At 34.0% G+C, this 25,894-nt stretch overlaps 1 protein-coding gene across 4 annotated transcripts in view; it reads left to right on the forward strand.

Annotated features, from left to right (window-relative positions):
• Positions 1–25,894, forward strand: part of LOC129799659 (protein amalgam) — a 304,732-nt gene that overhangs the window by 217,440 nt on the left and 61,398 nt on the right. For all 4 annotated transcript variants that reach the window (XM_055843763.1, XM_055843764.1, XM_055843761.1 and 1 more), the window contains 3 exons: positions 20,140–20,340; positions 20,537–20,658; positions 25,222–25,381. In XM_055843763.1, coding sequence (XP_055699738.1) covers positions 20,140–20,340; positions 20,537–20,658; positions 25,222–25,381 — 483 coding nt within the window. The remainder of the gene's footprint in view (positions 1–20,139; positions 20,341–20,536; positions 20,659–25,221; positions 25,382–25,894) is intronic.

Consider the following 25,894-nt stretch of genomic DNA (forward strand, 5'->3'; position numbering starts at 1 on the left):
TTTCTCTCAAGTACATTCAACGCCCCCTCGAAAGCACATTTAACGTGAAGCTCTTAGGACTTTTTATCAACGTTGTCCACAAACGGCAAAAAGTTGCTATGAATTGAAATTTTTTCTCTTCTTCCTTTCAAAACACCCATTGAACCCTGTACTTTTTCCACCCACACCCCATGACCAAAAAGCATGATTTTTCACCTTGGTTTTCGTGGTTGCAGCGAAAACACAAAAGTGATGGATGAAAGTGAAAGTAAATGAGATTTTTTTTCTCCATTCTCAACCACAATCTTATGTTCTGTACAAGGGAGATTTCCTGATGGGAATAATATCAGTCTTACTGCTGACTTCTGGGACTTTTTTCCATTAAGAATTTCATATACAAAACTCAATAAGAAAAACTTCGTTTTTTTTATTTTTCCGCACCTTCTGAATCACAGCATTGAAAGATTCTTTGGGAATAGTATAGGACTTTAAGGAATGCCGAAACTTTAAGTCCTCATGTAGATGCCTTCGGCTTGAATGTGCAATTTATCCTCTTGGGCCATATTGTATACTCTCCGTTTGATTAAATTGAATTGAGCATTATTGGGTTACAAATACAGATAAATCACAAGTCGATTGTGCATGACGGAATCACGAAATGCTCCAAATGGGAATTTGTTGAAAGAAGTAATCAGTGGTTTGCAATTTCATCATGCCAGTAATGGAACATAAAACCGGGTAAAGGTCATAGGAGATTGCACAAAATGGTAGATTTCAGATTAAATTGTAAATTTTGAGTACGTACATTCATTAATCTGAGCAAGTAACCCTCAAATCACTAAGTCTTCTCCAGATCGGTTATAGAAAAAGTTTTTGGCTCCAACCGGGATCGAACTGAGGACCTTTCATTATCTATACGAGTGCTCTAATGGATAAACTATGACAGTGTAAGCCATAGGTGTGCAAGAACGGTTTGAAACCGAACAAATATCAAATGAAACTATGGACGTCAATGGTCAAAACGCTACCTGAACAAACTTATTTTGACGTTTATTCGGTTTCAGCGGTTCTTGCACACCTTTGGAAACTTTTACTTCAAAAGAAAACACGCGAAAATATCAATTACTTTGTGGTTTCACAGCATTGAGTAATTCTATTTGCCATTTGATAAGTGAAATTTCTCAGATATACCCTTTGAGGGGAAGATTGTTTATAGGGACACTAGAAGTCACTGGAAGTCGGCGTCATATTTTAGTCGTATGCGAGTAATTTCAGAGTTATTATGAAGCCAAAGGACTTCCATAATTACCGTCATATTATTCCTCACTTACCGTCATTCGACTCTCTGACGACCGTCATACGACCCGTTTTTGGAATCCAGAATACATACATCCAACGGTAATTTTATTCCAAATTGCTATTTGGGGTTACTAATCTGACTTGCATATAACTTTTATATGACCTATGTAAGTAACGTTTTACAGTCCGTATCAAATAACTAATTTAGAAAATGTAAATCGTAGAACATGAAAGTTACTATAAATCACTTTAGGCGACGAATGTATGTATAATATTACCTTTTTCTGACCAAAATACAACGTTAATAACGTTACTAACTTTGTTTCTATTTAGATCCTGCCCTTCGTTATATTTAAGTCAGGAAAACATAATATACACGTCAAATTAGTGCTCTCCACTTACAGTTATTTTTCTAGTGTATGAGTTCCGTTTTCTTAATCTTAATTGCACCACTCTGTGATTAAATTTTTCTACTGGGGTTACTATAATCTAAACTGAATGCATACAAGTTATTGTAATGTAAATTACGCCAAAAAGCCCCCATTGACAAAAATATCTCACAATGTGTAGAGGTCATATGAAATTTGTTATCAAGAAATACAAATTGAAACAACTCTGGTTGAAAATTTTCATGGAAAGATTCGTAACATAGTAAGACAAGTGGTTGAAAAAAAGGTAGATTTACACGGAAAAACGGGACCATTGCGGTTTTGTAACAATAATTTAATGTTCTATGGACACGAAATGAGACTTTTGTACAAAATGTAGATTTCCCAAATAGCAACTTATATCCTTTTGCACGATTTTTGTGATGGAAGGAAATAGCTTCAATGGGAAGGCAGATTGTTGAATGGAGGAGAGATTTTGAGCCAGTTGGATTTTCGTTTTCATGCTGGAGAAAATTGCCACAAAGAATGAATTTCCATACACGAGAGATGGGTGAAGGGTATTAAATAGAAACCACTGGTCATTCATCAGAAGCTACCCCTTTAAGCCATTTGTATTTTGTCTGGGTGGGGTTGGTTCCACCAGGGGGAGGTTGGACAGGCAGGCAGGAGAAAAAAAAGCCAACAGAACCATCAGCTGTAAATCGTCTTTTTCCCACGCGACCAACTCTGTGAGAGTAACAAATTCATTCCCTGAAGGGACTATACAAATAATAAGCAAACTTTTCGTCACCAGCTGCGCCAAATAATGTGGCCACATTCTCGATCCTTCTTTCCTTCCACGGGCTCAGGGATGAAGGCAAAATTTCAATTTATTAGTACAACAATGGAATCAATTAGGGTTCTTGGGGACATAAATGAAATCACTCGTGAAAAACCTTCCAGAAAATTCACAGTGGAGACGGAGTTTTTTTTAAAGCTTCTTTTGTTCGGATTAAACAGCAAAAGGTACCTGGATGGTTTTTTTTCTGCCAATTCAGAACTGTTTTACATGCATCCCTGGAATTCTGAGATTAAAAATTCTGGAATTCTGTATTGTGCGAATAGAATTGAGCAATATAATAAGGTGAAACCTAAACAAAGAAATTATATAAAGAAGTTCTTCAGATATCAAAATTACTGATCTCAAAAAGTTTCCATATTTTTTGTGATTTGCGCGTAGTAAGAACTATAGATACATCCAAGCGTATAATTTGCAACACACAATGCATTCAAAAACGATCATATCCATACTCTTTCAGTTCGTTTCATGACATTTGTATATATAATAACCAAGGGGGATATCAGGATCGGAAGTGCATTCAAGTTTTCGGAAAGTTGAAGGAAGGCCCTTAAAAAACTAAAATTATTTAATTTTCTCTTAACAACTAATGGTATGCTTAAACCTTTTGGACAGTACTTTAAAAAGCTACGTAAAAACGTCCCAGCTTTACAAAATGCTTGAACTTGTGATTTAAGCCCATGACACACTTATGTCCTAGACACACTTACGACTTAAGCCGAAAGACGACTTAGTGGAAAATGATGAAAATGAAGTTTAACCATTATGTCGAATATAATTACGCTAAGCTGTCTCTCGGCTAATCCTCAGGTCTGTCAAGGCCCTTACGACTTAAGTCGAGAAACGGCTTAGTTAGTAGGACATTTATGAAAAGTTATTCGAATCATTATTTAGATTATGATTACATTAAACCATCTCTCTGCTTAAGTCATAACGGTCATAACTGTTTCTAGGCCCGTAGACGCTTGATCGTAATTTTACATTATGTATCTCGACTGGCAAAGTTCTTTTGTCGTTCTGTAAAGTTTGTTACGTTGTTATATTGACTAGTTCATATCCGATTAAAGCGTGTGCTGATATGTGTATGCAAAGTTTCAAATTTGATCCATACCTTGAAAAATTATTAAATATCTTTTGATTTTGATATTATCCTTTTATTTTTTCAGTGCAAGTGAGTGATTAAGTTTCAAAATTTCAGATTTACATTATTTAAGTGCTTTAAGGGTATTATTTAAGCTGTGTTTCCATTAATGATTTACTACCGTATTCCGTTATTAACAAGGCTATTAACAATTATACTCTCTCTGGGGTGAAGTCATCAAATTATTGGGGGTTTCTGTAAACCAAAAGTCCAATCCTCTAACCAATATGTCCATAACTCTTTTAATGATTAGATCGATTAGACGCACGGATGTTTAAATATGATCACTTAGCTGAATTTGAGGTTCAAATTTACAAAGGTGTACCAAGTGTAAGAAGTATTGTAAATAAAAACTGATTATTGAACAAATTACAAAGATCTGGAAGTGTGATACAGTAGACTCTCTCTCAATCGGGAATATGGGGCAAAATGTCATCCGGTTTAACGATAGAATTGAGCGTCAAAGCCTTTGTAAATTCAACAAAAAGCGCTGAATTATAAACAATCACGATAAAATAGGAAGAACTACAGCGAATTTGAGCGAATTAGCTTCATAATTAAACGTGAAAATTGTCAACAAAATTTGTCGCCCGATTGAAAAAGAGCCGATTGAGTGAGAGTCTACTGTAATTTCTGCATACGAAGTATGTATATATAGCCTATATATATAGCCTTAAGTTTAGGAAACATTGTATCCTTTAGGCATGAAATAAACTTCAAACTTCAAATTGAAAGGGAAATTTATCATGGAATTATAGAAGTCTAATTATAACCTCATAACCTCAAGTGTCAGTGCTATAGGGGAAAACTTTGAGAACGCCTCAAAATAGCACACACTTTCTTTCTATTAATTAATTTTACCTATGGCAATATATTAGATCGTGTTAAGTCACACATTTCCTGAAAAGCTTAGGTCAGATTAATTCACAGGAATTCGCGGAAAAAATACAAAGTGTTTGAAGCCGGTGTGTATACGAAGCCTGGAAGACTTCTCCTACAAATTCAGTGAAAAAAAACAATATTCTATGAGTGAATTTCCACCGCAAGCATTATACAAAATTACTACAATACTGACTAATGGAAGGATGCTGAAATATATTTCTGCGAAATCGGAAATCCATTCAGAAAACTTTCTGTGTAATGTAAAAACCAAATGGGGATTTATATGCAAATTACCACTTTACACGGTGAAATATTTATTAAATACACATTGCACAAATCAAGGAAGTAAACAGAATGGGAAAATATTGAGGAAATTCCGTTCATGAAGTGGAAGCGTCACCAGGAAAACTCTCAGAAAAATTGTCAAGATCAGAGAGACTCTATAGAGTGGAAGTAATTATCATGGGACTATTTACGCAAATAGTAATATAGTGATAAATATCAAAAGCATGAACAGAGGTAGCCTTACGATAACAGTAAGTCACGTGGTGAGATGATAAATAATCCACATAGAGTAGTGCTACATTTGCATGAGTGATTCCGTGGAATATTTGACAGACGGTTTTAAGCTAATACCTCCATTAACCCTTTTAGTAGTCAGACAAAATTCATCCATATGAAAATGATTTTTTTCTCTTACTTCTTCTACTCTTTTCATTAAAGTTTTTAATACTCAAATATAAGTTGATGGATTTATAAATTGAAGTAAGGATTGTTCTTAACCAGATCTGAAAACACCATGCGGCTAAAATTCAAAAATTAATATATCTTGATAGAAAATGCAAATATAGTTTTTCTTTGGAAAAAATATTTTAGAAGATCGTGTTTATAATGCAATTCAGAAAATGCATATTCATTGAAGAAATGCAGAATGCATTCGTCAATTTTCCATGAGAAAAAAACACGGAAGGAAGCTCTAGAGAATTCGATAGAAAGAAGAAAAATAAGCTCTTAAAGATATTGCTGAACTTATCCACTGTGATGTATAAATAAAATTTTCATTTATCAATAAAGTGTGTTCTCGATGGAGTTTGATTGATTCTACGAAATATTCTCATCATGTTAAGAAGCAATCATTATCATTTGACAGCAAAGTTTTGCACTTAATCGATTTCTCTCAATACAATCTTAAAAATCTGATTCCACGTTAAGTGAGATATGTACAAAGACTGAAAATCCACAAGAGACTATTTTTAAAATTAAGTTATTACTCAATTTATTTTTCCCTCTGCTGTGTACTAATTATTTAACATATTAGTGACACAACGTTCCAAAAAGGAACTTAGGCCTTCACAGGCGGAGTTTGAGTCAACCCGGGACATCTATTTTTATTTTTCTTATACAGGGATGTGATTTTATTAGTCTATGTTTCGTGACATCAAGTGCAATGAAGCTCACTGGATGCAATTCAAACTCACCTTTAACGCCAGAAAAATTCCTGGTGACCTAAAGGAGATTCGAACCCGGGACACTTGCATCATAGAGCGATTGCTCTACCACTTGACCCATTGAGTGCCCCAGACAAAGCCTTAATTGGTTTAATTCAATAGTCTTAGTATTTACTACTATTTTGCCATTGCACTATCGATAATGCAGTACAATTATTAAACTTTCGTGCGTCAAAATTTTGAAAAGCCGAAAACGGGTCTAAATCCCGGATCAAGGTAACGAAAATCAATAACTCAAATTCCCAGAATTCAAGAACTCAAATGAGCGAAGAACAAAATCTGACTTTAGAGGGATGTCTTCAGTGATTGGCAGTGAAAATGTTAGTCACCCTAAGATGAAAACACTTTTTTGGTTTTGCCCAGAGCTTTCGATCCTGATGCTCTGGGAAAAACCAAAAAAGTGTTTTCATCTTAGGGTGACCAACATTTTCACTGGAAATCACCGGAGACATCCCTCTAAAGTCAATTGCGCCAGTTCATCGTTGAGAAAACAAAATCCGAAATGGGTCAAAGTTCTTAAAAGCCAGAATTTCGAAAAGATGAAATTTCGAATGGTTCAAAGTCCCTCTAAGAGCTGAAATACCAAATTGGTCGAAATCCTTAAAACACCAAAATCCCAAATATCTAAAATTCCGAATGAATTCAAATACTAAAGACATAAAATTTAAAGCTAAAGATCCAAAAGCCAAAATCCTGAATAGATCAAAATTCCGGAAAGGTGAGAAAATACCGAATGGTTCGAAATCCCTAAAGCAGTCTTCAGACTAAAGGTATAGCCCAGTTCCCGAAGGTGTGAAAAAACCCTATAGGCCACTTATCAGTAATAATCCGCTCCTAAGTTAAATTTTTCCGAAAAATCGTGATTGATAAGAAATCAGAGCACTTAAGCCATTTGGCTAAGTCTTAGGTCTGAAGCCTGTATAAGAGATAAAATAGCGAACTTATTAAAATACTTAAAATCACAACTCCCGAAGAGCTAGAATTCCGAACAGGAGCTATTTATAGAATCCCAATTCTCTGATGAATTCCGAATTCGTCAGAGAATTGTCTTCTTCTCAAAAGCAAGAAGACTTAATTTTCTCCAGTGCTTTCGATCTTCATACCTAGGGTCGAAAGCTTTTGAGAACATTAGGTCTTTTGCGTTTTGAGGAAAATAGAAACTTCTGACGAACGCCAGAGAAATGAAGATGACACACAACTACGTCAGATACAATATTCTAAGTGAATATTTTTATGTTTTCTAAGCTTTCAAAATCTTAGAAATAGAGTTTCTCCGATTTCAGGAGCTGAAAATTATTCCACAGCTGAAAGTATTATGTATTTTAATATCTACTTATTTGCAAAAAATTTATGAATTATATTCAGTTCAAGCTAACTAAATTCAGGTAGTTTGTCTTGGCTACTGATCGCTTTTTTAAATCAACAGCACATTTTCATTATTCCTCCCAAAATTTCATATTTTTGAGAGTCCATATACCTGAATCTTTTGCCTTCCCTTTTCTACATCGTTTAAAGTATATTATAATAAATTGCACAGGAATCCTGAATAAGAGAAGTGATTCAGTATTTTATGGAAATACTTGTTTTCAATGTGTACTTACTTAACAGTCAAGCCCACCATTAAGTACAACGAAAGAAAAAGTAGAACATGTGAAACTTTTAACTTTCAAAAAACGAATAAAAAAACTGTGAAAGTAGAAGAAAAAAATCTTGAGATATTGAGTTTTTAAATTCAACCAGACACTATACTCACTCATTTTCAGTGGAGCCTCCTTATTAAACAGACAATTGCAATAAATAATGGGGATTCATTGGGGCATTATGAGGAAGCGAAGGATTCACTCTTTGGTATTCCACTTGTGAACAAGACGATAAAAAAAAGTCTCCAAAGGGGTGGAAAAAGTTGGAATAAAATTTCCTTTGATTTATCACTAAAACCATGAAGATGATGGTATAGCTCGATGGAAGTTTTATTTTATTTGATTTACGAGAAGAAATGCTCCTCCATGCGTTGGCGCAAAACGTTGCAATGTGGCGCGAAAATCGCTATGACGTTAGACGAAAAGTATATGAAAAGTTTCTCATGGACCAAGATTTTCCACCCTCATCGCCCCCCCCCCCCAAAACATTCATACAAAAAAATGGAACAATCGAAAGTCTGAGCCCTGGTGACTATGGCTCTCACTTCATATCCCCAGCTTCGAATACATATATTTACGTGCTTGGGGTTTAAAAGCTATGTATATGTATATAGGATAGATGGGATGGATGGTTTTTGGGGGAGAGATAGTGGGTGGGTCCGAGACAAAGTTTTGCCAGCATCCCCCGTCTTGTTTTCCAGCATACAATGTCTCACCGTATATGCGGAAAAGAAGGTGGTTGAGGTAAAAGTTTCGCTCATTAAGTTAATTTATTTAATCAATTTATGCGGGAAACGACATTCCTTTTTTCCACACTCTCCTTCGGAGCCACTTGGTGTATTTTTTGAAAGTTTCTCTCGAGACATTCTGTATTGTCTATAAATTCTCCTGCCTTTGCTGCATCCCCTACACCCACCACCCCTCATACCTCACAGAATCTTCACTGAACAATACCCAAAGTGTTTTCGGTGAACCTTCTTTTTAAGTAAATAATGGAAACATTCTTCCTCATACTCCGATTACTCTCTAGAAAATTCAATAGACCCCTACCCCAACTGTTCTCTCTACCTTAGTCGTGCTTCAGATAAGTTTATATCCAGATTTATAGTAAATTTAAGGGCTTTACTAGGGTTCCAAATTGAATTGGAAATACATTCTTATCTGGTTACAAATTCAAGAGAGCTTATCACGTTTTAGTGTAAGGACTTCATTTTACGGTCAGATACCTTGTTGAACGATATTGATAATAACTTACTTAAATATATTCATCTAGGCTAGTCGAATTTAACTTACACTCGAAATGATTTTTTATTCAATCTTAATACATCTCTGCATTAAATTAATGTTGATAGGCTTTATTCAATGTTTTATTGTCCCTAACTAAAGATAAACTTGAAAAATGTTTTACTAATACAATTATGAATCTCGTTTACACCTTATGAGATTATCATAATTAACATTGTAAGATTAATGGAATTTTGGGAAATGGGAGTATACCGATTAGATCCGATTAGAGAATCATTAACTAGGCAATTCCATCAGGTGGAACACTAAATTGTTAGCTTTACGTTGAACAAGTAGATCGTTTTTTACTTATAATATAGATAAAACCCAATGGTAAATCTACTAAACTGCCATTATTAGGCTCCAAGCTTTAATAAAACATTCCTGAAATTTTATAAGAGAATTTTGAGCATTACCCGCTCGAATGATGAAATTTCTCGTGGACTGGAACACTAAATTCCTGTATAGAATTTTTACGACAAAGCTGGATCCTGATGACTTACAGAAATCTTGAAAATTTAATATTTTGACGACGTTATTAAGAATTTGAGTTTAGTTAGCTGGGAATATCTACAATCATTTACAATCTCAGGTTTAACCTGCCTTTAAGTTGTAATTTTTTATAGTAACGAAATATTGCTCGTAATTATGAATAATCATGTAAATTTTAATAATAAATCAGGGAATTTGCACTTTATGAAAAATCTTCTCAGCTCTGAGGTTAAGTGTTAAATCTTTAAATCGGCCTTTAACTCGTACTGAAACACTCCGATATATATAAACAATTTTTAAATCTTAAATTTCTTTAAAATTTCGAAAAGAAATAAGAAAATAACAAGGGTCAAATTGTAATGCCTTAACATCTTTACTTTTTTATTATTTTAAATCTGGACCTTTTAAACCTTTAAGTTTAGTTAACTAAGCTAGCTTAGGATAAGTTTTCAGTTTATGGTATTATGGAAACTTTTGTGACTGAAATGTCTCTAGTATTAGGCCTATGAGATTAAGATGTTTTAGAAAGTTGTAGTATTTTGTAAAACCTTTCATTTGTGCCCATACTTATCAAATTCGGACGAATAGAAACGGAGATACGGCGTTTCGAATTCTCCCGTATCACCGCTTCTGTTGTAACTACAAAAACCCTCCGGCGACTTTACCACTCTATTTTTCCAAACTTTTCTTTAATTCTAGCATTTAAGAATAGTTTTCACCGATCCGATCTACGCTAGGTTTTTCAGGACAATATGTCCTTCCGGTGAACGTTGGAATTTGTTGATCAATTCCCATGAATCAAACACACAGTTTCACCAGGGCTTTCGACACTTATCGTGTCTTCCTCAATGGTTTTTAGTTGGTCTTTTCTTCAGGATTCTTGCACTAATTCCTCTACTTTCTTATGCATCAGTTTTTTGAATTTGGTTAGCAACACACTAACAATTTTCTTCTTTCTTTTACACACAGCGAACGGACTGGTACTAAATAAATATACAAAAGAAAATGTGTATAAAAGAAAGAATAAAATTGTTCGTACGCTCCTAACCAAATTCAAAAAACTGATGCTAAGAAAGTAGAGGAATTAGTGACAAAAATCCTAAAGAAAAGACCAACCAAGAACCACTGAGGAAGACACGATAAGTGTCGAAAGCTCTGGTGAAATTGTGTGTTGCTTTCATAGGATCTGATCAACAAATTCCGATGCTCACCGGAAGGACAGATTGTCCTGAAAAACTTAGCTCAGTTCCACCACCGTCGGCTATTCCTTTATACAACGATTCTATCTACCATTCTCGATCGATGAATATCATTCTTTAGTTAAAAAGTTTACGAAAAACAGTTAAGTCACCACCGGAGAGCAAAATCATCCGCATATAACGAATTAGAGTTTATATTTTGTCTTCGGTCTCATGATATTTAAATCGTTTTAATTCCATTAATTTTTAACTACTAATCCGTTAACTTATTGCCATAAAATGACCAGTTTCATATCAAGCAGTGCTTGAAGTCTAAATTTTAAACTTTCCACTTATCGCTTTCTTGTAAACACCATAAGCAAAGGGTCAAAATCCCAATTGAAAATGACATAAGGAAGTTTATTCAAGTAGTTTTTTTCGTTTACTAAATAATAAAAAAAGATATGCCTAGAGCTTTGTGTTTTTGTGAAAAAAAAACTTTTGCGTCAGGAATAAAATAATTCTCGAAAATATGGGCAGACCAAGTAATACAATAAAGAAGAAGTGTCTGAAAGAAATCTCAAAAAATAGGAAAAATGTTCCCTTTTATTACACTATACGTGTAATTTATCACCACTGACTGTGCAAAAAGTTCTCCATGTCGTTTTGATTATGTGCTATGGTAAGAGATTTTTGGCAAAAGTGCACCAAACCCAGACTTGTGGAAGAAGTGATTCCGACAATTGAAATACAGAACGAAAGAATATCTTGAGCCATTATTTGCTGGCAACATCGCATTTAGGGAGGGCATTACACCTCTGGAATACCGCGCAGAAACATTGTTTGGTGTGGTTGGGAAACAAACACACGTCATCCCATCAAATGGATACAAGAAAATGTAGTTTGGTATGGATGGGAGATGGGGATTTCTACGTAGTGTCTGGCATAAGGGAGAAATATTGCTCAATATTGTAGAAACACGGAAGGAAGTTATGGCCATCACGGCCACCTAATGGCCGTACGAAGAATTAGTGAAGTTTAATGTGCAATTTTGGGATTTTCCTCCAACTACATGGGTCCTGGGGAGATCATTTGGAAAAGTTTTCACACAGTCTTCATCATCAGGGAAGGAAAGAAAGTGGGGTAGTATAAGGAAAAAGTAAAAATGCAGACTCTTTCTCCCCTAAAAACCCTCCCACTAATACCCTAAGCTCATAGTGTTCCTATCTGCGGAACCTTGATTACATCATTGTTAAATACAACCTCACCACATTCTCACCACAGAACACCGGAAATGAAAAATCTGACAATGGAATTTCATTTGGAAAAGCCATAGTCAAATACCCAGAGTATCATTTGCTCTAATGACACAAATTCACCCCCTTGTCCCTTCCACACTCATCATTTTAAAGTATAATTTGGGAGACATTGCTGGACGGTGGGGTGGAAAGGGGGGTTACTAAAAGAGACAAAAATGTCCCTTATTTACCAACAACAAATTCTAACCTTCTCACCGACTTGGTTGGGATATTTCAGTATAGGGAAACCCTTAAACCCATCCACGATACTTTCCACTTCGGACCCGCTACAGTAGAGCAAAGTCAAAGTTTCGTTATATATGACAAAACTTTGCGTTAATTACCATCACATTAATTATCGTATATATGACTGTTTTGCACAAATTAAACCCAATTGATATACCCTCTTCACATTTCTACCGGACGCAATATAGCAAGCATACAAACAGATTTAGACTTGAAATGTTGTTGAAATGTCTCTAGTTTTGATGAAGATTTGTTATCATTGTAAAGTGAAGAGCCAATTCAAATTATTATCTTCTTCATGTCGACTTGTGAAATCTCTATAGAACCACAGGGTGGGTTAAACATTTTGACTAAATGATTTCTTTTCGATAAATATATTGATATGCATTTTTTATATTATATACTTTTTAGGATCAATATTTAAGTGGAAATTTAATCTTAAAAAATAAAAATAAATTTATTGTAGAGCGTACAGCCTATTCGACACGTGGCAACCCAGTTGATGGCCATGCATAACCAACCCTAATCTATGTTCCGTTGACACTATCCTCGACCGAGTGCTGAAGGTTGTTATATAGATCTCTGGTTGCTCATGGCAATTAACAAAAGTACTTCAGGGAGCGAGTATCAGTCACCGAGAACAGTTCACTTTCAGGAAGTTGAAATAAGGGTAGAAACCTCAGCTCTCCACTGCTTCATTAGATTTTGTAATTTTATTTAGGCGAGCCCCATCACGGGTCTTATTATTCTTTGAGTGCCTGGAAATTCTGCCATCATAGCTTTTACGAGTTTCAGACCTAAGGCCGTCTTCAGACTAGAGGTTTAGCCCAGTTCCAGCAGGTCTCAAAACCTTAAAAATAACAAATTAATTTGGTTCTTTAGAATCAAATAGATTATTTGGATTTTTATAATAGAATTCTAAGTCAAAATTTTATGAAAAATATTGATTGATAAGAAGTTAGAGAAATAAAGCCATATGGCTAAGCCTTAGGTCTGAAGCCCGTATAATCCTTAGTCATTTGGCTTTACTGATCCAATTTCTTATCAATCCAGATTTAAAAAAAAATCTAACTTGGAATATATTATTAAAGATAATTGACGTGTTAGATTCTGGAAAAGCAATAAAATTTCTTGCTGTTCAGGATTTTGACCCCTTCCGGAGTCTGAAGACCGCTTTACTCCATTAAGTCTTTTAAAGAAGAATAGGCTATTAATTAAGATCGTATATTCTATTGGTTGATCCTTGCTAGTACGGATAAAAAGATGAATGGATAGAAGGGGATTCTTGAAGCTCTAGGTCTGAACCTATGTAAGAGAAAGTTCGCGGAAAGGTTTCATATTAGCTTTCGCAGTATAAAGAACATCAAAAGTAAATAAAAAATTAATGCTGAGCGTGTTTTCATAATAAAAACAAATTATATGAAAAACATTACAAATTAAAATATAATAAGGGCGTATAAAAAATTTAAATAGTCAAACAATTCTTCTAAAAATTAATATATAATTCTCAAACTAATCTAAAAATAAAAATAAAAATAAAAAATACAGAAGGTTTTTTTTTTCAACTGGAAACTAATTTATTAAAATGAATTTAACAAAAAGGATTGAAAAATCTCTTAACTTTCACTGTAAATCCAACTGTAACTTAAAACAACTATTAATCTGTTTGCCAACAATTTTCTAAAAGTGTCATAATCTAAATCAAAATTTATGTCCAACTTGCCCCAATATCCTCTAAATGTATATTAACACCCTTGACACCCTCCCTTGAATAATAATTTATTCGCCAATTTTAAAACATATTCTTTTTTTAAATTATTATTTTTAATCTTGTATCTTAAGTTCTTTCAATTCTACTCATCTCTTTTAACCTTATTCCAGTTTCTCAAGTAAGACATTGAGTGAGGTGGGATGGCAAAGGTATAAAGTAGATCCTTGAACTCAGATCTAATATTTTGGACAAGGACAGTGTAATATTCAACCCACCAGAGGAAAAGCCCTCGTAAATTGAGAGCCAAGATTATAGGGAAAATATCCATTAGGAGTCAGTGGTGCATTGTTCTTAATTATCTCCCATTCTCACCACTTACCCTTGTACTAAACCAAACGATGGGTGGTACAGAGAAAAATTATAAGGCCACAGAGATGATAAAAAAATGTCGCATGATAATGAAATTTTGGTATGAGAAATAGCAAAAATATAAAATAAGGAAATACCCCATTTCGGGCCAGAAAGTGTCTTCCGACCCTGTATCTTCTTGGCTAATTTACCCATTCTCGAGATCGTAAGAAGGACGTCCAGTATTATGACTGAACCCAAGGGCCACCATTATTTCACACAAGCCCTCCCACCACCTTTAGAAAATAACCGAATTGTCAATGAGGCGGTAGGACTTTATCGCATGCTCTAAACCAAGATGATTAATTGCCATGTTTAGAAAAGAGCTCAGTACCAGCACAAATATTTTCAGCACAGGAAATCAAATTTCTCACCCAAAGTAACATGGGATTCTCTTATCAATTTGCAAATGATCTTAAGGATGTCAGAAGAATTCTTTACGCAAAAAACGTGTCCTAATTAGCGAAGGCAAAATAGTGTCAACATTTTAGTGCACACGAGTATCAACAAACTTTTATCTCTGACTTGAAGGTCTAATCTACAATCTCAGTGGATGTGTTTACTTTAATACGTTATCTCTACGATGCCATAATTTACTAACGTCGTCGTGAAATGATTCCCATTTTCTGCTTCGTGGATATCTTGCGTTTGGAGCCCCAAGAAGAGTGTGTTTAATCACCCTGAAAAGATGAGGGCTCCTTAACGAAGGACAAAATTAACAAATTTAATATGGTTTCATTGTTGAGGAAAATTACTTAATTTGCTCATTCAATTCCGAAGTTTTCTTAAGAAAATTCTCTCCCAATAATTCTTGGCATGTTAACTATATAGATTTAATTTATTAAGACTTGAATAGTCAAGACCAGGAGGATATTTTTGTGATATATTCAAGGGAAGGCAAAATAGCCAGGAGTGGTGTACAGTCACTTAGAATTATTTTTGAAATTTTTGAATTTTTTCTTTGAAAAATTATTTTGGAAAACTTGTAACTTTCTGAATACTTTCAAAATAATTTTGACAGAAAAATAATCAAAATTATTGCGAAAAAATTGTTAACTTAAGGCCTTAATCGTAAAATTGTCATAGAAGTTTATGAAGAAAGTAGGGTAAGTGTGCCAAATTTCGGCATAGTTGCATGCAAGCGCTAAAGTCTCAAGTTTGAAATATAATATCTTTAATAGAAATTGATTTTTTATTCCTTATACTTAAGGAGTGTTGCTTAGAATCTTGTAGACAGTTTATCGTCTTTATTTACTCTAAAATCATTCTTAATACATTTTAAAATGAATAAAAATGTAGACTTAGCTTTGGTGCCCTATTTCGGCCACCCTCATTCTCATAGTTCCTTGCCCTTCAGGAATTCTTCCAATGCCTTTTTCACGTCATCTCGTTTGTCGAAGCTACATTTTTTGTTATTCTCTTGGTTATTCTTTTGAATTTTATAATCTTTAGAGCATGTAAAAACTAAAAATTCATGGAAATTCGAGGAACAAAAAAGGTGGCCGAAATTGCAAGCTGGCCGAAATTGCAAGCTGGCCGGAATTTGGCACACTTACCCTAAATTATTAAAATTTAATGTTATAAGTAATTGACCATGATGCTAGATTAATGAATTTAAACATGAGAAATTATGACTTTTACGTTTTGCAACAAACATTTAGTGTTAAAATATGTCAAAAAGAATAAATATTTAGTTGGAATACATTATTCGTTAAAAAATTTGGAAGAAAATTCTATAATTTTAATCAATTTATTTTTAGTATTCAGTATTACCCTAAAGGGGTGGCAAAGCGTCCGAGGCTTTGCGAGCTGCTCGAACTCCCGAGAAAAAGCTCTCCCTTATATACCTTTTTGCAAGATTTCTGATGTATAGAAAATTATTGTCGAATTAAATTTGTCTATAAATCACCACAAAACCATCTTGAAGTTGAAAATTGTTCAAGAAGAGGGTCTCAAAAAATCATTAATCTTTTAATTAATTAATTGAACAAATCGGGTGAAAATTAAGTTTTAACCTTGAATAATTCAAGATGGCGATTTTTCCGGTGATAGGTGTCTAAGGACGAAATGTTCAGCTGGACTACCTCCATTACATATCCAAAAATAAAGGAAATCGTCAGGGCCAATTTTTTTTTTAAATTAGAAAAACCTCATTTTTTGCCTATTTTTGGGGGATAGGGAACACATGAAGGGGGAGGGGGTAAAAACAAAAAAATTACGTTCGAGGTAATGTCATTTGAGGTGGGGTCACCGAAGACCGGAAGTTGATATCTCTTACCGTTGATTTTTTATATGGGTCAGAAGACTGAAAAAGTACGAAAAACAGTATTTTTAAAATAGGGCTATTACCGTTACTTTCCCGATCCATCACCGATTGTGACCGATGCAGTCGGGTTCAGAATTAAAAGATCTTTCAAAAATGTCCAAATTTGTCCAAATCCGTTGAAAATTAGGCCCTCCAGGCTGGTTGACCTTTGACCTTAAATAATTCAAGATGGCGATTTTTCCGGTGATAGGTGTCTAAGGACGAAATGTTCAGCTGGACTACCTCCATAACATATCCAAAAATGAAGGAAATCGTCAGGACCAATTATTTTTAAAATTAGAAAAACAAAATTTTTTGCCTATTTTTGGGGGATAGGGAGCGCATGAAGGGGTGGGGGGTAATTTGGGTAAGTTAGTTCGATAGAATGTATTGACATTGTGGGGGGTCACCGAAGACCGGAAGTCAATATCTCTTAGCGTTTAGCAGCTAGAATTTTGCAAAGTTGAAAAAAAAGTCGATTGTGAAAACTGCTCTCTCTTGGAGTTCGAGCAGTTAAAAGTGTTCAAGATTAGAAACTGTCCAAAGTAATGAGCACTTCCCCTACATTTCTTTTAATCAAAACAAGAATTTCTTAAATGAACAAATTCATTCAATAGTCTTCAAAATAAAATAACATATATAGTTTATGTAACGAATAATATTTTCAAAAATTAAAAATATATTTTCTTTTTATTTATAATATAGCGCCATCTAATTTAAAAAATCCGTATTAAAATTAACCCGGACAGTCTTTTAATTCCTAATTATTTAGTAAGTAATTTAATTTAATCTAAATTTAAATAATTTAGTAAGTAATATTAAATAATTATTTTGTCAACAGTGTTAGAAGTGTCAGATGTGTTTACTGCTTTTCGAAATATTTCCGAATTTCTGAAAGTAGAGTACAGATATCTAACCGGATCGTCTTCCCCTTGATATCCACAAAATTTGTAAATCAATTAAATTCAGTGAATCGAATACAAAGTCTTTCAGATGAACTATTAAAAGTGACAATGTATATAGAAATTCAAGTTCCTGAAGAATGAAATCTCTCAGGATTTAAAAGCGAAAAATAGACAACGGATAAGAAAAGAAACTCTGAAGCTATTGAAGGTGGATTTAATTCATTTCGTAGCTAATTTAATACATCCTCAAAATTCGTTTTTCACCCGTGAAATTTGATTAAATTCATTTTCACTCTCTAATCTTCCTGCTCTCATTTCTCTCAACGAATTCTAGTGAATCACGATTCTTTGCTCGGATAGACAATGTAGAGGGTATTTCTTAAGAAAAGAAACTCTATACGAAATGTTCTAACTGAGAAAATTTTCTCTCTCATATTGGCGCGCTTTTTTCCACTCTTAAGAAAAGTTGGATGAAGGAAAGTGAAGAAGGGAAAAAAGTCTCACGACGGACGAATATCATTAAGTCCGTGCAAATTGCTTTCTATACTCGCGTAGAAAATTTATAACTACACTAACTTGACACACAACTCCTCATTCTTCTTCTATCCAAGAGTGCAGAAAATCTTATCTTGAGACTTGTACTTCTCATGGAACTTTCTTTTTCAATGGTATCCCAATGGTTAAGAATTGAAAGCTATTGCTTCTGAAGTAGGAGGAGTAAATGGTTTTAGATAGAGCTTGAACTTTATGGTGGGAACACATTGACATTAGACATAACCATAGAATGGATCAGATGCAAGTAATCGCTTAAATGTTGACAAATATTGATGCATAGTGTCAAATCGACATTGAACTTGAGCTTTTTTTTTGCACAAAACGGAAAATGAGTCACATTGCACTTGGAACAAAAAAAAAGTTTCCCGCAAAAGTATTTTTTACATGTTCATACATTATTATTTTGAATTTAAATATTTAATCTATGATAACTTCTTATGATACCAACTTCTGTTTTGAAGTCAGTTAATAATAAATAATAATAAATTTATTCAAGCTCTACATTTCCCCCCTTACCATGCGTCTGCCGCCGTCTTAGCGTTGTTGACCAGCCTCCGAATCCAAACAGCAGAAATGCTTCTTCATTTGCTGTGTAATCTTTGAAAAAATTACTTTTACAAAGTTGACATGACAGGATTCAATAAAGCTTAAAGATAGGACTTAGGCAATTAATAACTAGTCCTTTTATCTGTTTTGTTAAAATTTCTTTTCTCCATCAATAAGGCTACTAAAGTAGGTATATACTTTAATATTGTATGGGGCAACCTATTTCAATTTAGAAGGAAAAACGAAAATCGCTCCTTCAGGTTCTTGGATTTGTTTTTTAAGTTTTTTTAAATTTTATATGTTAAAATATACCCAAAATTAGTATACATATTTTTTGCCCAAAAAAAATCCTGGCCCCAGATCCAGGGTGTTAAAGATGGCGTCTCGAGCCTTATTTCTCTTTTGGGATTTTTGATGAAAATTTAAAAGTGATCTACCTCGGGAATAGGTTAAGATTTTTTTCTTGCTATTTTTCATTTGAAAAATTATTTCGTTCTCTTTAAGACCATATAATCGATTTTGGATTATATGTTTATTTTTTTTTTTTTTTGAAAAATCATAAACAGTTTTTTCTTCAAACAAGCCAATCTCAAAAATTTTATTTTTATTAGTATTTATCAGTAACATTGAGTACTCCATTCCCTGAAGAGGAAAGCTTACACTTTTACGATTAACTTTCTTTTTTAAAAATACTTAAAATTTTACACACCGTTTTTAGAATTAAATAAAACCAGTTTGACTTTAAAATTGTAAGTTTAACTTCTCAGAGAATATAGTACTCCATTAATACTTAAGAACGGTTAAAAAATCAAAATTCTTGGAACTTGCGTTTTTGATTTTCTTGTTGGTTTTTTAAATAGAACCAAAAAAATATTTATTTGTTTTATTGACAAAAATTTGTTAAATAAAATTTTTCTGCATAATGCTTTAGAATTTCTAAAAAGATACATAAATTTTTAAAATACGATAATTCAACGATATAGTAATAATACTAGTAACTAAATTATAATCTATGATTAGATAAAGCAGATTGTGTTTAATATAGAGGAAATGAAATTGCTGAGAACCCTTTTGGATAAATTCAAATCATACACTAATGTAAGCTTCACAAGATTTATACGTAGTTGGTAAAGTTCGTGAGAGTTTGAAAGGAGAAAAACGAATAGGATTCTCATGCAAACGCCCAAGACGAATATATATTGAGCTCATTTTAACTTTGGGTCTTATACAATTCCCCATGACTTATTAATGATCTCATTATGATTCTTAGCAGTGGAGTAGCAATCAATTTTCCATCTGTACAAATCGAATTGAAGTGGGGAAGTGAATTTATTTGATTCTTACGTGTGAATATTTGTTCATCGTTTCCAATGCCAATGTTATATCATGCGATGTAGCTTGATGAATATGACCCCATGTTGTGATCATTAATTTCGTCCCATTTGCTCTATGCTACTCTCCCTCATTCACCCAGGGACTCTAGCATTTTCATTGAAAATCTCTCATACGATCCTCTCTTAATTTTACCATTGCAGGTTCATTTGTGCTTCTGTGGCGCCGTGGGGCTAACGTATTAACCGCCTCCAATATTATGGTGACACGAGACGAACGGGTGCGATTAATTGACGGATACAATTTGGAGATAACTGAGCTGGAGCCACAAGATGCTGGCGATTATGTGTGTCAAATTAGTGACAAGATAAACAAGGATCAAGTCCATACAGTGGAAATATTAGGTTTGTTGCTCATCATCAATCTCATGCTCATTCTCATACACATTCTAGGCTATTCTCACCAAACTCCCCCCGTCATCCAGATCACTCACTGTCACCCCAATTAATTCCAATTTACTGATTTTGCAATCGATGCCAATCACACAACAGATATGCCTCCCAAATACCTAAATTACCAACATGTATACTTTCTCGACAGTTCCGCCAAGTATACGAGCTGTTCCAACAAGTGGTCAATCTACAGCCCGAAAAGGTGGTTCAGTCACTCTGGAATGCAAAGCGTCCGGGAATCCCGTACCGGCAATTCACTGGACCAAGAAGGTGAGTCTGCAGAAATCCATGAAAAAATGCTCCCTTATGGAGAGTAAGACATTCCACATTCTTCTTCAATATTGGTAAATTCCTCTTGATGTTCTGCAAGATTTTCTCACCATGAGATAACCTTTTCTTAAAGACAGATATATGTACATATAAGAGGTAACAATCTGACCCATACTTTACGATGTGCTCACACTTGGAACTTTAGTTTGATTCCTTTAATATTAATTTATGAATTCAGTTAAATTGTACAACTGGTCATTATATGTACAAAGGCCTTGTCATCAGTTGAAATTATACAATTTAATCGAAGTCGAAAATTAATGTTTCCAATCATCACATATTAAAATTTCTTATAGGGTTTCTACCGATAATTGTACAAAGTAGTGATGTTCCTTTCTCATTAAATTTCATATAATCAATCTTTAATTTGTGAAATCGATTATCTAATTCGGTCTATTAGATAGGAAGTTACGGGTATTTGAAAACATTCTTTTCTACTCGATAGCTCGGGTCAGTTGGGGGGCATCAATCTGCTTCTTATTATTTTAAAGGTCTGAGGCGTCTGAGGCTCAGATATAAAGCAACGAAATATAACCCCAGTAGATGTACAGTATTTTTGGAAAAATAAGATAATTTTAAGTTTAAGAAAAATTGAATTTCGTCAGTAATTTTTTACTCTTGATTAGAAATCATTTTGGTTAGTAAAAAATATATTTTAGATATTAGACGAACAATAAATCGCTTCAAATTAACGAAAAAGTCGATTATGGTTGACTTCGTCCACTCCGATAACTCCGGTATCCGGAATCAAATCCAAAATTTTGTCACTGTTTTATATGGGCAAAAAAGACAACGAAAATGATACTAGAACAAAGGGTTTAGTACTTCTTCGTGATTTTATTTTTCTCTCTTTGTCCATCTGAAATCATGAAGAAATCTCAAAGTCCAGGACTCGATTCGGTTCAGGCAATTAGCATATTTTACAACACTATAAATATTTTTGATTTTAGCAAATCAAAAATATTTATTCTTGCTCTTACCATCCATAGATGATAATAAATTAAACGTTTTTTTTGTAATATTTAGAATCTTTAATAACCAATTATTTAATACAATAAACTAATAACTAAATTCGAATTTTACTCGATTTATTTTTTTTAAGATGATTTATTATTATCATACTTTTTAATTCTCTGACTAAAAATATTTTTTTTTGATAACTATTTTGATCAAAATACTGACAACAATCGTTTATTTTTTTTAAGTCATGATTTTATTCTAAAACTTTGAAAAAAAAACATAGAAATGTGTTTAAGGCAGTTGCACTTATTTATATTGATTAATAAAATTAAATTTTATTCGAATTTTTTAATACGCGGAGTAGGATATAGAATATTCGTTGGTCCAGAAAATCCTATCATAAATAATAAGTCCTGAAGGATCAGAAGCTTATTATAAAATTTAAATTTTCGTTCTGTTTCAGCTTAGACTGAATCGTATGAACTCACATTAAAAAAAAAACACCAAAAAACGCATCAAGAAAGAGTAGCTTAGGAGAAATTTTATTTAATGTACTTTTAGTGTTTTTGAATTGTAAAAAATAAAATATCTCTGTAAATTGTTCGTAAAGTGTTGTGACTAGGAATCTAGGTACTCAATGAAGAATTCCCTTTGCCCCTTAAAATGGAAAAACTCCAAGAAATTTGACATTTTACACCAGTAAAGAAGAGATACCTAAGTCACCAAATCTGGTAATAAAAGTTTTTAGTTCTCAGTTGAATTCCTTTATACCGACGAAAATCGGATTATCATTTTTGGTAAATTTCCACGTCGGTTAGTCCCTTATCCTAGGACCTATCTAAATTTATTGAGATCTGACCATGGAATATGTACACAAAATGGCGATCTTTACGGTCAGGTAGATAAATTGATTGGGTTACATCAAAATCTTATCCGAAAAGAAAATTAAATGAAATCGTTTGGATCGATTTTGGGGAAAACCAAAAGAACATTTTTTGGAGTAGCAGCACCAGAATGAGAGGAAAAAGCTGATAACTATTCTATGGAATATTGACTAATGAGAGGAGTTACCGGACACTGAGAGAAATCCGAAAAAGTTAAAATAACATTCCGGAAATGTTAATTTTACCCTGCAGTATTGATCCGAAATCGGTGTAAATATTACCCTTTTTAGGTGTATTGGGGGTTAAAATTACCCTTTTGTCATGTTGATTTTACCCTCAAAAGGTGTAAAATTTACATTAAAAAATGTTGATATATTTTTACACCTAAAAAGTGTTAAAGTTATGAGGAAAAAAAGTTAATCGCACCCTCTTTTTTTTCTCAGTGGAGTTATCTAACACCAATAGCCGATAGCTCTTATACGGGCTTCAGACCTAAGGCTTAGCCATATGACTTAACTTCTCAAATTTCTTCTCAATCCTTTCTCAATCTTTCTCAGTTTTTGGAAAAATTTATCTTAGAATTCGACTATCAAAGACAAATAACGTATTAGATTCTGAAAATACATTAAAAATTGCTTAACATTAGGTTTTAGAAATCTTCGGTTACTTGGCTAATTCTCTAGTCTGAAGACCGTATTACTGTTTGAGTTTCAGACAGGTGACAAGTTTAAGAAAGCGGTTTATACATACATTATCTTGTTGCTAAAGATAAATAGCATACATTAGGAAAATTCAACGATACTACGTATAGGGCTTTTGAAATTAGTGTAAAGTAAAGGGAGTGAAGTAGGAGGGATTGATCTATCACCACCATTTTTTGTTAACTATATCCGATATTTAACTTTTCCGTAAACCGTAAGATGAATTTTTCTTCTCTCTTCAGTATTTCTGTAATTTTTATGACATTGTCACACGCGAGTTCGAAACCTGACAATGCCAATCGAGTTTTTTTTATCATGTTTATGAGTTCGAATATACTATTCATAGCTTTTTTTTAATGAAAATTCTTTACTGAAAAATATTTCGGTAGTCTGTCTTGTTCGTTTTATTTCATGAAATACAATGTGATTTTGAATTGAATTGCCAGAAATCCCAAATACGTGACTTCTGACATGGTCACATGGCAATGCCATGGTTACAGCATCGCTTTTTCGAAAAAGCTCTCCTGGTATCCGTGTGAAACTTGTCATGTGGAATTCTCAGAGTGATACAGAATTTCTCTACAAGAACTTTTGTACTACAGAGAAAACTAATGGACATTGGAAAATCGAGTTTAAGCACGTTTTATATTCGCGCAACTATAAACTTAGGCCTACCGGATGAGATTCTAATATTTCTCGAAAACGGACGTGCTGCAGATAATATAATAATAATAATAATGGTGGCACAACGTTCCATAGAGGCACTACACTGAGAGAAATCCGAAAAAGTCAAAAATAACATTCCGGAAATGTTAATTTTACCCTGCATTATTGATCTGAAATAGGTGTAAATATTACCCTTTTTAGGTGTATTATGGATTAAAGTTACCCTTTTTCATGTTGATTTTACCCTTAAAAGGTGTAAAATTAACATTAAAAAATGTTGATATATTTTTATACCCAAAAAGTGTTAAAGTTATGATGAAAAAAAGTTAATCGCAGCGACTTTTTTTTTCAGTGTAGGCCTTCCCACAAGGGGAGTTCGGGACATCCATTACTATTTTTTCTAATACAGGGATGGGGTTGTCAGTTCCATGCCCCGTGGAATCAAATGCAGTGAAGCTCACTAGATGCAATCCGACCACCTTTAACTCTTTCGCGTCTTTAGGGTCATATATGACCCGGGGAAAAAAGTTTCTTTTTGGCTATTTACATTAATTGAAATCTAACTGGAGTCTTGAGAAAATGAGCCAAGAATCTTACATCCTTCTATTATGATGTCGTGCACGAACAGATAGATTTCAATTAATGTAAATACCCAAAAAAAAACTTTTTTTCCGAGTCATGACATTACCCTAAAGACGCGAAAGAGTTAACGCCAGAAAAATTCCTGGGTGACCTAAAGGTGATTCGAACCCGGGACACTTGCATTATATAGAGCGAGTGCTCTACCACTTGACCCACTGAGTGCAGATCCGCCATATATCGATCATATTCAATTTTTTTACTAACTCTTGTCAAATGTACAACTGTACAACAAAACTTTGAATTTTCAAAACTTTAATAAGAATAAAGTTTAATAAATTCGAGAACGACAACTTCCAAAATGTTAGATGGTTTATTATTTTAATTTAGATTTAAACAAAATTTTGTGATTAAATCTCACATTCGAAAATTTTTCATTTAAATCAATTCCCAAACTTTCTCACGCCTACACTATATAATTTACCATTTTGGCGTGAAAACTTTGAGCATAGATTTCCACGAAATCTACATAAATCTGAACGTGGTGCGTGGCGATGCTTTTCTCGAATTCCTAACAATTTGCACATTCCAGTAGCAGTTGGGACTGGGAAATGTGCAAATTAGTCCTGACCCAGAAATGTCGCTTACGCCAATTGCTTATCGACACGCAGAAGTGGTGGCTATATATGATGCGATTTGTTTTGTCATTTCAGAGTGGCGGTACTAGTGGAACTTCATCCCCAGCTCGAATTGGCGAAGGTCCAATCCTGACACTGGAACGTGTGGATCGCCAACATGCTGGAGTGTATCAGTGTACAGCGGACAATGGAGTAGGGGAGCCAGTTTTCTTGGATATGCGCCTCGATGTCTTATGTAAGTGTTTCAGCTTGGAGCATGTAGCATCCTTTAAGTGTTAGGAAAGTTTTGGAAGATGCTGTTGTAATAGAATCGTCGCGTCCTGCTGGATCAGACAATAACGATGTAAAATGATGTGAATATCCTCCGGGAGTTGGTATGAAGGATTGAGCGACGGTGGTTGAATGAAATTTAATATCGACTTACGTAAAGTGAAGGCAGGGTGAACTGTATGATGTCAAATTATCGGTTTAATCGAATTTCTCTTCATTTACTGTCTCTGACATTTGCGCCAGCACGTATAAATCGATGCAAAACTAACATCGAGCCAAAGTGTTGGGTGCCAAGAGGGTAAGACACCCCCAGTCCCCATCCCCAGTACCTCCCAATTTCCATATGACAAGAAGTCTAGTGAATTCCCTCACTCTAAATTATCATAAATGCGACACATATTATATGATTTATCTCGCCTTACCTACAACATGCTTTCGTCGCTCCTCAACTTTCACCATGAAGCTTCCGCCACATTCA

Source organism: Phlebotomus papatasi, chromosome 1 (assembly GCF_024763615.1).
Source record: "Phlebotomus papatasi isolate M1 chromosome 1, Ppap_2.1, whole genome shotgun sequence".
NCBI classification, from domain to species: domain Eukaryota; kingdom Metazoa; phylum Arthropoda; class Insecta; order Diptera; family Psychodidae; genus Phlebotomus; species Phlebotomus papatasi.